At 38.7% G+C, this 14,048-nt stretch overlaps 1 protein-coding gene across 2 annotated transcripts; it reads left to right on the top strand.

Moving 5' to 3' along the window:
• The first annotated feature begins 10,876 nt into the window (after positions 1 to 10,876).
• On the top strand, positions 10,877 to 13,776 carry LOC104707258 (putative oxidoreductase At4g09670). Of its 2 annotated transcripts, XM_087463062.1 has the most exons (4): positions 10,877 to 11,025; positions 11,160 to 11,369; positions 11,520 to 12,533; positions 12,934 to 13,776. In XM_087463062.1, the coding sequence occupies exons 3-4, from the start codon at positions 12,069 to 12,071 to the stop codon at positions 13,555 to 13,557; spliced, it is 1,089 nt and encodes a 362-aa protein (XP_087319188.1). In that variant the 5' UTR covers positions 10,877 to 11,025; positions 11,160 to 11,369; positions 11,520 to 12,068; the 3' UTR covers positions 13,558 to 13,776. The 2 variants fall into 2 exon arrangements, with proteins under 2 accessions (XP_087319188.1, XP_010421872.2); XM_010423570.3 differs by having other exon boundaries at positions 10,877 to 11,369.
• Positions 13,777 to 14,048: the final 272 nt, after the last annotated feature.

The raw sequence follows: 14,048 nt of genomic DNA, 5'->3' as shown, positions 1-14,048 counted from the left end.
GGCTAAAACCATTACCAATCAAGCCTTTTGGCTGAATCCAAGAATTAAAAAAAAAAAAAAATTGTTTATATTCTTTGTTTTTTCTTGTTGTCAATATTATTGTCTCATATGCTCAAATTTAACCATGTGTTACTCTCTCAAATTAAGAGATCAATTGTAGTACTTAGGGATCGAATCCACAAAAACTCTAGATTCACACAATAGATTTAATAATCTTTTAATTATGCTAAACCAAAATATTAATTTAAATTGCAAGATTAAACAAAAATAAATAAAATAGTTGTAAAATTCAGAAGGATTAAACGCTAGGCCAAGGGAAATTCTCAGGAAATCATGGAAAATCAGATCAATTAATTAAGCAAACATGATTCAACAATTAAGCACCGTTCTTGAACTCTAAACACAATTGTAAAATAAATCAGTTCTGCTGGTCGTTACCATCCAAATCCGCACCATTCGCACCGGCTCTGGCATTGCGTCGATCGACGCCAATGTTGCATCGGTCGATGCCTTCTTGATTGCGTCGATCGATGCCATCGTTGCGTCGCTCGACGCCACGTGCATCTTCCTCAACCACGACGAGTTCTTTGTGAATAACTCGTCCTTCAGCATCAAGTTTTTGGCCTTGCTCGTTGCACACATGACCTTCTTGATTCCTCAAAACTCTAGCCTCATCTGGTCTCAATATGATTAAGTTGACCATCTTTGCTGATTTGGCTGTTTTCTTGTTGTCACGCTCTAGTTATCCTAACTCTTGGTTCGTAAGCTTCACAACTTGACCAGTAGGTTTCTTCTTGGTGTTAGGCTTAGGAGGCATGTACCTGAAACACAAAAGAGAAAAGAAACAAAAGCGTATGAGTAAAATAGAAAAATAAAAATTTAGACAAAATCAAAGACTTTAATCTAATGGTGAATCAAAAGAGTCCCCGACAACGACGCTAAAATTTGATATGCTCAAATTTAACCCTGAGCTACTCTCTCAAATTAAGAGATCAATTGTAGTACTTAGGGATCAAATCCACAAAGACTCTAGATTCACACAATAGATTTAATAATCTTTTAATTATGCTAAACTAAAATATTAATTTAAATTGCAAGATTAAACAGAAAATAAAAGAAAGGATTAAACGCTAGGCCTAGGGAAATTCTCAGGAAATCATGGAAAATCAGATCAATTAATTAAGCAAGCAGGATTCAACAATTAAGCATCGTTCTTGAACTCTATACATAATTGTAAAATAAATCAGTTCTCACTGCAAATATTATCTAAGTTTTAAAACCCGAAAATCCAAACATCTTTGCAAAATTCAAGTTAAAAACCAGCAATAAAATGAAGTTTAGATAAGTTCACAAAATCACTAATTCAAAATCTCTTTGCAAAAAGTAATTTTGCTCACCAAAGGTTTTTGTCAGGAAAATCAATTATATTCTCATATCAATCAATAATCCTAAGATCTAAATTCAGATGACTAATTAAAGATCTAGTATTAAGAACAACCTATGATGAAGAACAAGAAAGATAATAAATCAAAACAATTAATCAATCTAACAATCCATGAAATCCCTAATGAGAAACTCTAAACCTAACAAGCAGATCTACTCAGACATAATCAATGAAAAACAAATCATATTCTGAATAAATTGCATTAAAAGATTAAAAGAAGTAGAAAAGGAGTTTTGAATCTTCTCTGGAAGGAGTCTTGATTCTTCTCTCCAAAAACTCTCTAAAATCTCTCACGGTTTTCTCTCTCAAAAGTTGCAGGAAAAATAAAGCTTAGGTCTAAACATGACTTGGAAATCCTATTTATATTCCTAAAACACGTCCAAGGACTAATGATGCAAATATGAAAAACTTTGGGGCAGCTTTGTAAATCTTCAAAACTTGTGGGAAAACTTCTGATTTCTTCTTTGGCTATGCATCGATCGATACTATCAATTGCATCGTTCGATGCCTTCTCTGAATTCGTCTCCCAACTTTGCAGCTTCAGCCTCAGTGCTTGAATGTATTCCAAATCCTCCTATTTAGCTCCATTATGCTCCCATCCATGCTAAATCCTATAAAGACTCAAAAGACTCTAAAAATACCAAAAAGACTCTATAAATAAGTCTTATATCATGGCTAAAAACACTTAAAAACCATGATATATCAACTCCCTCAGATTAAGCCTTTGCTTGCCCTCAAGCAAAACATAAACTTAGACCTGTGAAAGATGTTTGAAAACGCAGGAACTCATTTTCTTTTTAAAGTAATGCCATGATCATCCAAACGATAATCCATATGCTTAGCAGATAAATCCAAATCGAACCACCATGTACTTCTCCGTTGACTTTCATAGCATCCCAAATTCAAACCAAATTCCACTACTTCCTCCATTAAGCCTTCATCGGTGTGTCTCATCAATTTGATCAATGTCAAGAACCTTCTAGACTCATTCCCGTACTATACCATAACAAGCAAGATATAACTTTTGAAACATGTGGTACTCTTTCTCTCCCCCAGACTTATTCTATCCTTATCTTCCTTTTAGCTTTGCTTTGTTATTTTCTGTTTTTTTTTTTCAAAGGTGTAGGCGAATAATGGGGTCATCAGTAATTTACCTACCCCTCGCTTCCAGACTCTGTGTGATCATTTGACTCAAGAATAGAATAATGAGGTCACATGTAATTTACCTACCTCTCTAAACTGATCAAAATCATCTCATCTTTTTCTCTTTCTCTTTTTTAACAAAGCTCTCAGGATTTTTTTTTTAACTTGAATAAGGGAGAGGAGTACCATTTTCTCTTGTAATCTTACTTGTCAGGTATGAACAAGGAGTCGAGCCCTATGAACATCAATCTCCTTGATGAAGTAAAAAGAAAAGCGCAGAAATTACCTCAGGCTTTTATTGGTTATGTTGGAAATTTGGATGTCTCTGGTTTACTGGTCAGCCATTGGATTTTTCATTAGTCGGATTGTGGATTCAATCTGCAGCATTAATCAACCAAGGCAGTACACTAAAAAGAAAAATCATAGTTCCCAACAAAAATTTTGACTCAATAAAACAATTTTTGGTTTTTTTTTGGACTGACGCTCAAAAACAAAAACGTAGTTAGTAACTGCTTCCCCCAGACTTAAACAACATTGTCCCCAGTGTTATCAAGTAAGAGATTGACGAATAAAATAAAAGAAAAATAAAAATAAATCAAAAGAAAAAGGAAAAAGAAAAACCTACCAGTGGGTTGCCTCCCACTAAGCGCTTGTTTTCAGTCATTAGCTTGACTGTGCCGAATTTCGGGCATCCGGTGGATCGGAACATGGCAGTGAATGCTTCCGAGAGAATGTCCTCTTCATCGAAGGGGGTGTGTAGGCAGTAGGTACATGAGATCTGTCAAGGATGTGAGGATCATGAACAGGGCGGGACTGAGGTATGGGTGGCTTTCTTTTAAGTCCTGCAAAATTATCAACAGAAGAAACAAGCGCTCTGCGATAATCTCGTGGCTTGGTTAACTGCAAAACAGTTTTTATACCTTTGAAATTCTTATTGATGATAAGAGAAGGTTTGGGTGAATAAGATGCATACCTTGGCCTTACCTGTGGGTTCTTAACTGTGGAATGGTGAGATTTCAGCTTTACAACCGGTCTAGGACTTGCAGCTAAGGAATCAACTCAAGAATCTTCGGTTTTGGACAAGTCCGGACGTTCTCGTGGAGGTGTGTCGATCGATGCAATAGCTGCATCGATTTCATCGATCGATCCTGAGCCTGCAACTCGTGTTTCTTCAACGATTCTGCAATTAACCTCTGAAATCCGTGTTTCCAATACAAAAACTTCATCTACCAGCGACTTGTCATAGATCAGAACCTCATCATGATCTGTAGTACTGATTAGATGATCTCCACTCCAATCTTCAAGCTTAACAGCTTGCTTACTCACTTTCTCAACAGGTTCCAATTCTTTGACATACCCAACAGTAATGTCTCCATGAAGCTCTATGAGCGGATCATCATCATAAGCAATCTCCATAGAAAAGGTTTGACCATCAATAGTGGGAGCTCTTCTCAGCTTGTCCATCTCAAAGTTCATAACCAAATCTTCCACATTCAGAGCTATGTGTCCCTTCTTAACATCAATGATGACACCAGCTGTAGCCAAAAATGACCGTCCCAAGATAAGAGGATCACTAGGCTCTTTGTTATATTCTAGCACCACAAAGTCAGTGGGAATCATGCAATCTCCAATCCTGATTGGAATATCCTCTAAGACACCTTCAGAAATCCTTCTAGATCGATCAGCTAAGATAAGAGAGATCTTAGTTGGCTTAAAATCTGTCATCCCAAGTCTCACAGCAACAGAATGTGGCATTAAGTTGATACTAGAACCAAGATCACAAAGAGAATGAGGAAACCTTCCTGTGGAGATAGAGCAATCTAACACAAAACTTCCATGATCTGGTAACTTCTCTACAATTCTACTTTGGATCACTGCACTTACTTCCTTAGAGACAACCACCTCCTGCTTCTTTTCCTTCTTCTTCTTTTGTAGAGGCTGCTTCAACAAAATTGCACTGACATCTTTTGTAAGCACTGCTCCTTCCTCAGGACTCAAACCATTGGTGACCATCTTCTTCACATACCGCTTAATCTCAGGAGAAAACTTCACTACATCAATCAAAGGCATCTCAATCATTACCTTATCCATCATAGCCTTGCATCTAGCTTCTTTAAGCTCCTGCTTAGACCTCCGAGGCTTAGGAAAATGGACCTTAGGCTTATAAGCTTTTTCTGAATCGATTTGTGGATTTAGAACAGGAACTGAAGCTGTTTGTAGGGGGTATCGATCGATACTGATAGAGCATCGATTGATGCTCTCGTTCTGGAGTGAGTTTGCCTTGATGGATGGTGACTGCATCGATTGATGCATTGTGATGGCGTCGATCGATGCTGGCTCCACTAACGTATCTTTGTCTCCTTCCTTCACCAAAATCGCATTACAAGCAAGCTTAGGGTTCGACTTTGTTCTTCTAGAAAGAAGTTCCTCTTGTATTTTAACAGAACCACCAGTCTGAATCACTTGATTTTCTAGCTTCTTAACATGAGTGTTTAATGCATCGAATTTCCCAGTCAGCTCAGTGTATACAGAATCAATCTTCCCATTGAAGTCTATTGTTAACTTCTACCTTCCAAAATCTGTCCAATCATTGATTCCATCTTGCTCTCTGAATTGGGTGGAGGGAGGGGTTGGTAAGAAGAAGAACCATAAGTCCTTGTAAAGCCTCTGTTCTGTTGTTGCTCCTGGTAATCCGGCTTAGGAGTGTAGCCTAAAAAGTTCCCACTATAAGGCATGTTGCCTTGCTGATTGCCAAATTTCTGTGCCTGATACCCAGCTCCATACACATAGTTGACATCTTCTTCTATAGTCTCTGGCTTTGGCTCAAAAATCTCAACATCTTCAGCAAAATGGACAGACTTCTTTCCCACAATAAGATTGTGCATTGTATCCAACTTAGCATTCATCGTAGCAAACTGATTTGAAGCATGGCTTTCATGTGCTCTTTTCCGCTCTTAGTCCGCATTCTTAGTGTTGTTGCTTGATGCTAGCCTTTCAATCAACTGTTCCGCTTCATCTGGGTATCTTGTCATGAAGTTCCTATCACTAGCTGCATCCAAAGCCATCTGATGCCTCCAGTCAATACCGCTGAAAAAGATGCTAATCAACTGCACTTCTGAGAACCCATGATGCGGACAGTCTCTCTGGTATGCTTTGAACCTTACCCAAACAGCTTTGTAAGATTCAGCAGGTCCTTGTCTAAAGGTGGAGAGCTTAATCCGCAGCTCATCAGACATCGCATCATCATAAAAGTAGTTGAGGAAAGCTACCTTGATGTCATTCCAGGTCTTCAGAGATCCTGGTTTCAGCTGCCTTAGCCAATGGGAAGCTTCCCCAGCAAGGGAGTAGGGGAAAGGTTTGCAGTAGAGATAGTCCTCTGTGACTCCATTCGCCTTGATGCTTGTGATTATATCCTCAAAGTGCTCAATGTGGTCTAGAGGCTTCTGATGGGGCAAATTTTGGAATGGCCTTTGTCCAACAAGAGCAAAGTAGGCAGGCTTTAACTCAAAATCATTCCTTGGGAATGGAGGAAGGACAATTGCGGAGCGGTTCTCGTAGAACAAGTCTGGTCTGTTGAAGTCTGCAAGAGTCTTGACAAGCTCTCCATTGTTATCCTGTCTGCCCTGAAGGTTCTGCTGGTCGTTACCATCCAAATCCGCACCATTCGCACCGGCTCTGGCATTGCGTCGATCGACGCCAATGTTGCATCGGTCGATGCCTTCTTGATTGCGTCGATCGATGCCATCGTTGCGTCGCTCGACGCCACGTGCATCTTCCTCAACCACGACGAGTTCTTTGTGAATAACTCGTCCTTCAGCATCAAGTTTTTGGCCTTGCTCGTTGCACACATGACCTTCTTGATTCCTCAAAACTCTAGCCTCATCTGGTCTCAATATGATTAAGTTGACCATCTTTGCTGATTTGGCTGTTTTCTTGTTGTCACGCTCTAGTTGTCCTAACTCTTGGTTCGTAAGCTTCACAACTTGACCAGTAGGTTTCTTCTTGGTGTTAGGCTTAGGAGGCATGTACCTGAAACACAAAAGAGAAAAGAAACAAAAGCGTATGAGTAAAATAGAAAAATAAAAATTTAGACAAAATCAAAGACTTTAATCTAATGGTGAATCAAAAGAGTCCCCGACAACGACGCCAAAATTTGATATGCTCAAATTTAACCCTGAGCTACTCTCTCAAATTAAGAGATCAATTGTAGTACTTAGGGATCAAATCCACAAAGACTCTAGATTCACACAATAGATTTAATAATCTTTTAATTATGCTAAACTAAAATATTAATTTAAATTGCAAGATTAAACAGAAAATAAAAGAAAGGATTAAACGCTAGGCCTAGGAAAATTCTCAGGAAATCATGGAAAATCAGATCAATTAATTAAGCAAGCAGGATTCAACAATTAAGCATCGTTCTTGAACTCTATACATAATTGTAAAATAAATCAGTTCTCACTACAAATATTATCTAAGTTTTAAAACCCGAAAATCCAAATATCTTTGCAAAATTCAAGTTAAAAACCAGCAATAAAATGAAGTTTAGATAAGTTCACAAAATCACTAATTCAAATCTCTTTGCAAAACGTAATTTTGCTCACCAAAGGTTTTTGTCAGAAAAATCAATTATATTCTCATATCAATCAATAATCCTAAGATCTAAATTCAGATGACTAATTAAAGATCTAGTATTAAGAACAACCTATGATGAAGAACAAGAAAGATAATAAATCAAAATAATTAATCAATCTAACAATCCATGAAATCCCTAATGAGAAACTCTAAACCTAACAAGCAGATCTACTCAGACATAATCAATGAAAAACAAATCATATTCTGAATAAATTGCATTAAAAGATTAAAAGAAGTAGAAAAGGAGTTTTGAATCTTCTCTGGAAGGAGTCTTGATTCTTCTCTCCAAAAACTCTCTAAAATCTCTCACGGTTTTCTCTCTCAAAAGTTGCAGGAAAAATAAAGCTTAGGTCTAAACATGACTTGGAAATCCTATTTATATTCCTAAAACACGTCCAAGGACTAATGATGCAAATATGAAAAACTTTGGGGCAGCTTTGTAAATCTTCAAAACTTGTGGGAAAACTTCCGATTTCTTCTTTGGCTATGCATCGATCGATACTATCAATTGCATCGTTCGATGCCTTCTCTGAATTCGTCTCCCAACTTTGCAGCTTCAGCCTCAATGCTTGAATGTATTCCAAATCCTCCTATTTAGCTCCATTATGCTCTCATCCATGCTAAATCCTATTAAGACTCAAAAGACTCTAAAAATACCAAAAAACTCTATAAATAAGACTTATATCATGGCTAAAAACACCTAAAAACCATGATATATCATTGTCTAAAGACCAAATTATATGCTTCTTTTTTTAAAAGAAATTCAAACTCGGATTTGTTGAGAATGACAACAATGGTGAGTTGCTTTTTCGTATATATTCTTTGTAAACGGCTGTTTATGTTTTGATCTAGTTACTTCCAGTTGTTGTGGCAGGGGTGTGGAAACTGAAGCACATTCACTCATGGCAGCGACAATTAACAGGTCCTTTGCATATTTTTTGCTGCGAAAGAAATAGACCCGAGGAGTGAAAATGAGCTTGAATACCCAGGAAGTAGTGCATCTGACCAAGATCTTTCATGCGAAATCCATGTTAATGGCTGCAAGGAAGGTGGTCACTGTGATTGAAGAGTTGCCGGTAATTAGCATGTCATCCACATAGGATAGCAGTATAATGACTGCTCCATCTATTCGGTAAACAAAGAGTGACGAATCAGGGATGCTACAGGTAAAAACGAACACCAATAGATAATTACTGAATTTATCAAACCAGGCTCGTGGAGCTTGCTTTAATCTGTATAGTGATATGTGCAGGTGACACACATAATCAGGTTTATCAAGATAAAAAAAAACCAGCTGACTGCTTCATGTAGACTGCATTTGCTTGGAGAAATGCATTTTGAACGTCCATTTGCTTGATATCCCATTGCATTTTGGTGGCTAGATCTAGTACAGCCCTAACAGTGGTTGTGCGAACTACTGGACTGTAGGTCTCCAGGTAATCAATGCCTTCTTCTTGATTAAATCCTTGAGCTACCAACCTAGCCTTGAGTTTCCGTAGAGATCCATCGGCATTCAATTTTGTCCTGAACACCCACTTACTGCCTAACACATTCATGTCAGGTTCAGGAGGAATCAGAAACCAAGTGTTAGCTGCCTTGCAATTACCCATTTCTTCACCCATTGCTCCATTCCAACCACGGTGTTTAAGAGCTTCAGCAATTGTTTTTCGTTCAGGATAGGATACTTTATGTGATAATAGAGCATATCTGGGATTTGTTTTTCTTATCTCATCTTTTAATCTTGTTGTCATTCCATGATTAGACTGACCTTGATTGACCGGTTTTACTTGTGATGTTGCTGCAGAATCGTGAGGAGACTGAACTGAGGGGACCGAGGACACCAGACTGGAAGCAGGTGAGTCTTGAACTGAGGATGTTGAGCTTGAAAAGAGGATCCTCCATGTAAGTTCCCTTGTGTGTACAAACCTTTATTGTGTCTTCCCTTTGTTAACAACCCTCGAGTTGCCTTATCATAAATACGTAAATCATCACAGCCAAATTGAAAACCACAAGGATAATCTGTAGTAAGCTTTGACACAGATAATAAAGATTTAGCATGCTAGGACAAACGAGAACATCATAAAGAGGTAAGTTACCAGAGGTTGAGGGAAGACTTGCTGAACCGGTGTGAGTTATAGGTAAGAAGCTTCCATCTCCCATCATTACTGACTCATTTCCTTCGTATACTTGAGCTTGTTGCAGATGATGTGGAGAGTTGGTCACGTGAGAAGTCGCACCAGTGTCTGACACCCACTCACTCCCATTTTGATTTGTGACATCAGTAATCCGGAGAGCAGCTAAGGCCTGAGGAACACTTTCAAACTGGTAGCTGTTGTCAAACCGATGCCAACACTTAGAAGCTGGATGACCTGATTTACCACAGATCTGACAAACAACCTTGTTGTTTCCACCAGGTACTTGTGAAATTTGCTGATGAAAACCTCTTCCTTTTGTTGAAAAATTGTTTCTGCCATGATTGCTTCCATAACGAGGATTTCCTCTTCCTCTGTTGTTGTTATTGTAGTAATCAGAGGAACCAGTGCTGATCGTGTTAAAAGCCATGTGTGGAGACACTTCAGAACCATTATTGTAGGTGGCAAGCCGATTAGAATAATTGGTAAGCCTTGAAATCACTGCATCCAAGGTCAAAGAGGGCTGAGTATCCATAGAACCTTCTACAGAGGTTTTGATAGGTTCATATTCCCTACCTAAACCTTTAAGAGCAGCAAAGATCTTCATTTGTTTACTAACCGGACTACCTATAAAGGCAAGTTGTTCACAGACTCTTTTTATCTCTCTAAGGTACTCATCCATCGACTTATCTAACTTCTCAACAGTTTGTAGTTTGTGTTGTAGCTCAAAGAGTCGAGAAGCTGATACCTTGTTGAAGTGTGGGCTAACGCAGACCAGAGATCTTAAGCGGTGGTGGTATGACAACGTCACGCAGGATATCTTCAGAGAGAGATCCTAGTAGCCAAGCACGGACAACCTGATCTGCTCGATGCCATGCGAGGAAGTCAGGATTTGGAACATGTGTGACTTAACCATCAATAGCAGGAACCGGGATAGATGCAAGAGGTTGTGTGAAGGCACCATTGACAAAACCCAGGAGATTCTGACCAGAGAGAAAAGACTCAAACTGTGTCTTCTAGAGGAGATAGTTCTTCTCTGTCAGCTGGACAGTGACACAGTTAGAGATATGAAGAGTAGGAGGAGAATAGAGTTGGATAGCTTGATCCATGGCTCTGATACCATAAAGAAGTGAACTCAGCAGCTCTTTAAGGTAAAAACATTTCTCTTCTTATTTCCTTGAATTAGGTTTGTTACATCATTTGCCTTTTATAGGCATTATATCTTTAGGGGTTTTCCCATGACAGCTCACTAATCTTATCATGTCTCACATGAGTCCAGACACTCAAATCTGTTTCTGAGTGTTATTGGATCCGTACATTCAACCTTAACCTTTGCTTTATTGACTCTGATTTCGTCTCCTTGTGCAGGTGGAACTAGCCGTTGAGAGGTTAAAGGATAAGCTGGAGAACAAGGCTTTACTTCTCTGTTGGGCTTCGTTGCATCCTTATTGGGTTTGTTAACGGGCCTCAGTGAGATGGTGTCCATTAGCTTATTTCCTTCTTCAGTCCAAGCCATCTCTTTGACTTCCTCTTTCATCGTTTCTTGTTTGCGACTCTGAGATCGAATCTGAGATCTTGGAGCTTGAGCTGAAGAGGATGCTTCAGAGGCCTTGATCAGGGGGAATGGAGCCGAAGCAGTTGTGTTATTGCTAATAGACACACCCTATCAATGTAAGTCTGAATCTTCAGCAAGAGCGTTGTTATCCAGAGCTGGTAGTCGAACTTGTTCATCCTCCTCAAATAGGGACTGTTCCTAGGTTCAGATCTAGCGCCATTTGAAGTGATATGCTTCATCTTGAATGTAGTGATGGTTGCTGGACAAAAGCACTAAGAGCAAAAATGTACCAGAATTGCAGAGAGAATATGTAAAGAAGACTGCGTGTGAAAAGCTTGCCAATACGGAGTAGAAAAGAAGGCCTATAATAGGAGGTAAAGATGACATTTGAAGAACGAAGGAACATAAAAACTCAACAGATATGTTGGAAGAGTTGAAACAACATCTCTTTGTCCACCAGGTACAAAGCAATTTCCTGTTTTAGGAGTGTTTTGGTAGGTGAAATTCATCTTGATTTGAAATAATGTCTTCTTTTAGCCATCTCGGAAACTGTGTCTAGGAGTACCTACTAACCTTTCTATTTTTTCTGGCTATATATGTTTCTTTTTAGAGGGAATTCAAACTCGGATTTGATGAGAATGACAACAATGGTAAGTAACAGTAGTTTACTTACTCTTTCGTATATATTTTTCGTACATAATATATATTTAAATTATAAATTTTTGTTTTAGAAAAAAAAAATTATAAATTTCAAAAATCTATACTCTAAATCATAAAACTAAACTTGAATCCAAAAAATTAATGTTAAGCTTTAAAAACTATAGGTTTAAAATCTCTAAACCATAAAATATGGGATTTTCTCACTTTTTAAAACAATTAGCATATTATTTAATGTTTATTATTTGTTGAGAAACTTGGTAGAGAGAGTAGAAGAAACTAGAAAGTAGAGATTATGGATGGATGCGCTTAATTATACCAAATTTAGACTTTTAATGTTTTTGTTTTTTCTTGGGCCACCAATTATTATGATTCTTTAAAAATGTCTCTTCTCTTGTAATCGTAACAACTTCACCTGTTTTTATATTTTCTTCTCTCTTTTCTCCTATCATCACTCACTCACTCTCCCTCATCCTTTAACCGGAAAAATCCATCCACAACAATGGCCACCACCACTCAAATCCGAATCGGAGTAATGGGTTGCGCCGAAATCGCTAGAAAAGTCTCCCGAGCCATCCACCTCGCTCCCAACGCCACAATCGCCGCCGTAGCAAGCCGTTCTTTAGAAAAGGCCAAATCTTTCGCCACCGCCAACAACTACCCTGAATCAACCAAGATCCACGGCTCTTACGAATCGCTTCTCAAAGATCCAGAGGTCGATGCTCTCTACGTTCCTCTCCCCACTAGTCTCCACGTTGAGTGGGCTATACGAGCTGCCGAGAAAGGGAAACATATACTCTTGGAGAAGCCTGTTGCTATGAACGTAGCTGAGTTTGATAAGATCGTTGCTGCTTGTGAAGCCAATGGTGTTCAGATTATGGATGGTACTATGTGGGTTCATAATCCTAGAACTGCTAAGCTTAAGGAGTTTTTGTCTGATTCAGAACGTTTTGGTCAGCTTAAAACTGTAAGCTAACTCTTTGATTTTTTCAGTAAATTCGAAATGTTTGTGATGTTGAAATTGGATTGGAGTTTTGTGGGTTTCTTTAAAGTTGATAGCTTTGGCTCTCTCAGATTAGGCTTATAGAGTAGAAGATGTCCTCAGTCTTTAGGTTTGATCTGGCTTGTTTATGTTTTTGTTGTGATGTTGAAATTGGATTGGAATTGATTGAATTTTTATGGGTTTCTTTAAAGTCAATATCTTTGGTTCTCTTAGAGTAGCTTTATAGAGTAGATATATGCAGTCTCTAGGTTTGATCTGGCTTTGTGTATGTTTATATAGTAAACAACATAATTAGTTTGGTTCTTTTTTTAGTTTCTTGAAGTTTCTTGAAAGTCTTATTTCTACTTGATGTTTGAGTCTGTAGGTTCAGAGTTGTTTCTCATTTGCTGGAGATGAAGATTTCCTCAAAAACGATATCCGTGTGAAACCGGGTCTTGACGGGCTTGGTGCGCTAGGAGATGCTGGATGGTACGCGATCCGAGCAGCCCTTTTAGCCAACAACTTTGATCTACCGAACACTGTCACGGCTTTTCCCGGTGCTGTGCTAAACGAGGCAGGAGTGATTCTTTCCTGTGGAGCATCTCTGACATGGGAGGATGGGCGAACGGCAACCATATACTGTTCCTTTTTGGAAAACCTGACAATGGAGATAACTGCTATTGGAACGAATGGCACACTTCGTGTTCATGACTTCATTATCCCGTATAAGGAGACAGAGGCGTCGTTCACCACGAGCACTAGAGCTTGGTTTAATGATCTTGTGACTGCGTGGGTTAGTCCCCCTAGTGAGCACACGGTTAAGACAGAGCTTCCACAGGAGGCATGTATGGTGAGAGAGTTTGCCCGATTGGTTGGAGAAATCAAGAACAATGGTGCAAAGCCTGATGGGTACTGGCCTAGTATTAGCCGAAAGACACAACTAGTGGTTGATGCTGTTAAAGAGTCTCTTGACAAAAACTGTGAACAGATTAGTCTCTCTGGTCGTTGAAGGAAAGAGCTCAAATTTAGAAATGTTGTCATGAGTTCTCTCCTCTCTCTCTCTCTCTATTTTTTCAATCTTCGATCATCCGTTAAACTTTTATTACCCATGTGTTCGGTCTTCTGCTGCGTCCGCCTGTAGCCGTATGGTTGTATGTATGTCATTCCTAATAAAAATGTAAAATTAGTTATTCGTACTCAATTTATAAATTTTCGATTACATCTTAAATGTTGGTAACTGTAAATCACATGAAGATGCACGACTAGTCTCTGCGGCCAAACTACTATTTTATGTGTTTACATTTGCAAGTACATTTTCGTTTCTGAACAGGTCTTCAAATCTTTTCAGACAAGTCCACCTTTGAAGTCATATCGCCGACCGTTGGACCAATGTAAAATTTTTTAATATTATTTGGGTTTGGTTCAGTATAGAAATTTCTATACCACTCAGGTTATATAATAAGATTTCAGCTTAGGAACGTTCTTAAGAAGATATCTATT

This window comes from Camelina sativa, chromosome 8 (genome assembly GCF_030686135.1).
Source record: "Camelina sativa cultivar CO46 ecotype springtype chromosome 8, ASM3068613v1".
NCBI classification, from domain to species: domain Eukaryota; kingdom Viridiplantae; phylum Streptophyta; class Magnoliopsida; order Brassicales; family Brassicaceae; genus Camelina; species Camelina sativa.
Note: the sequence above shows the minus strand (reverse complement) of the source record. Positions and strands in the feature narration are given on the sequence as shown.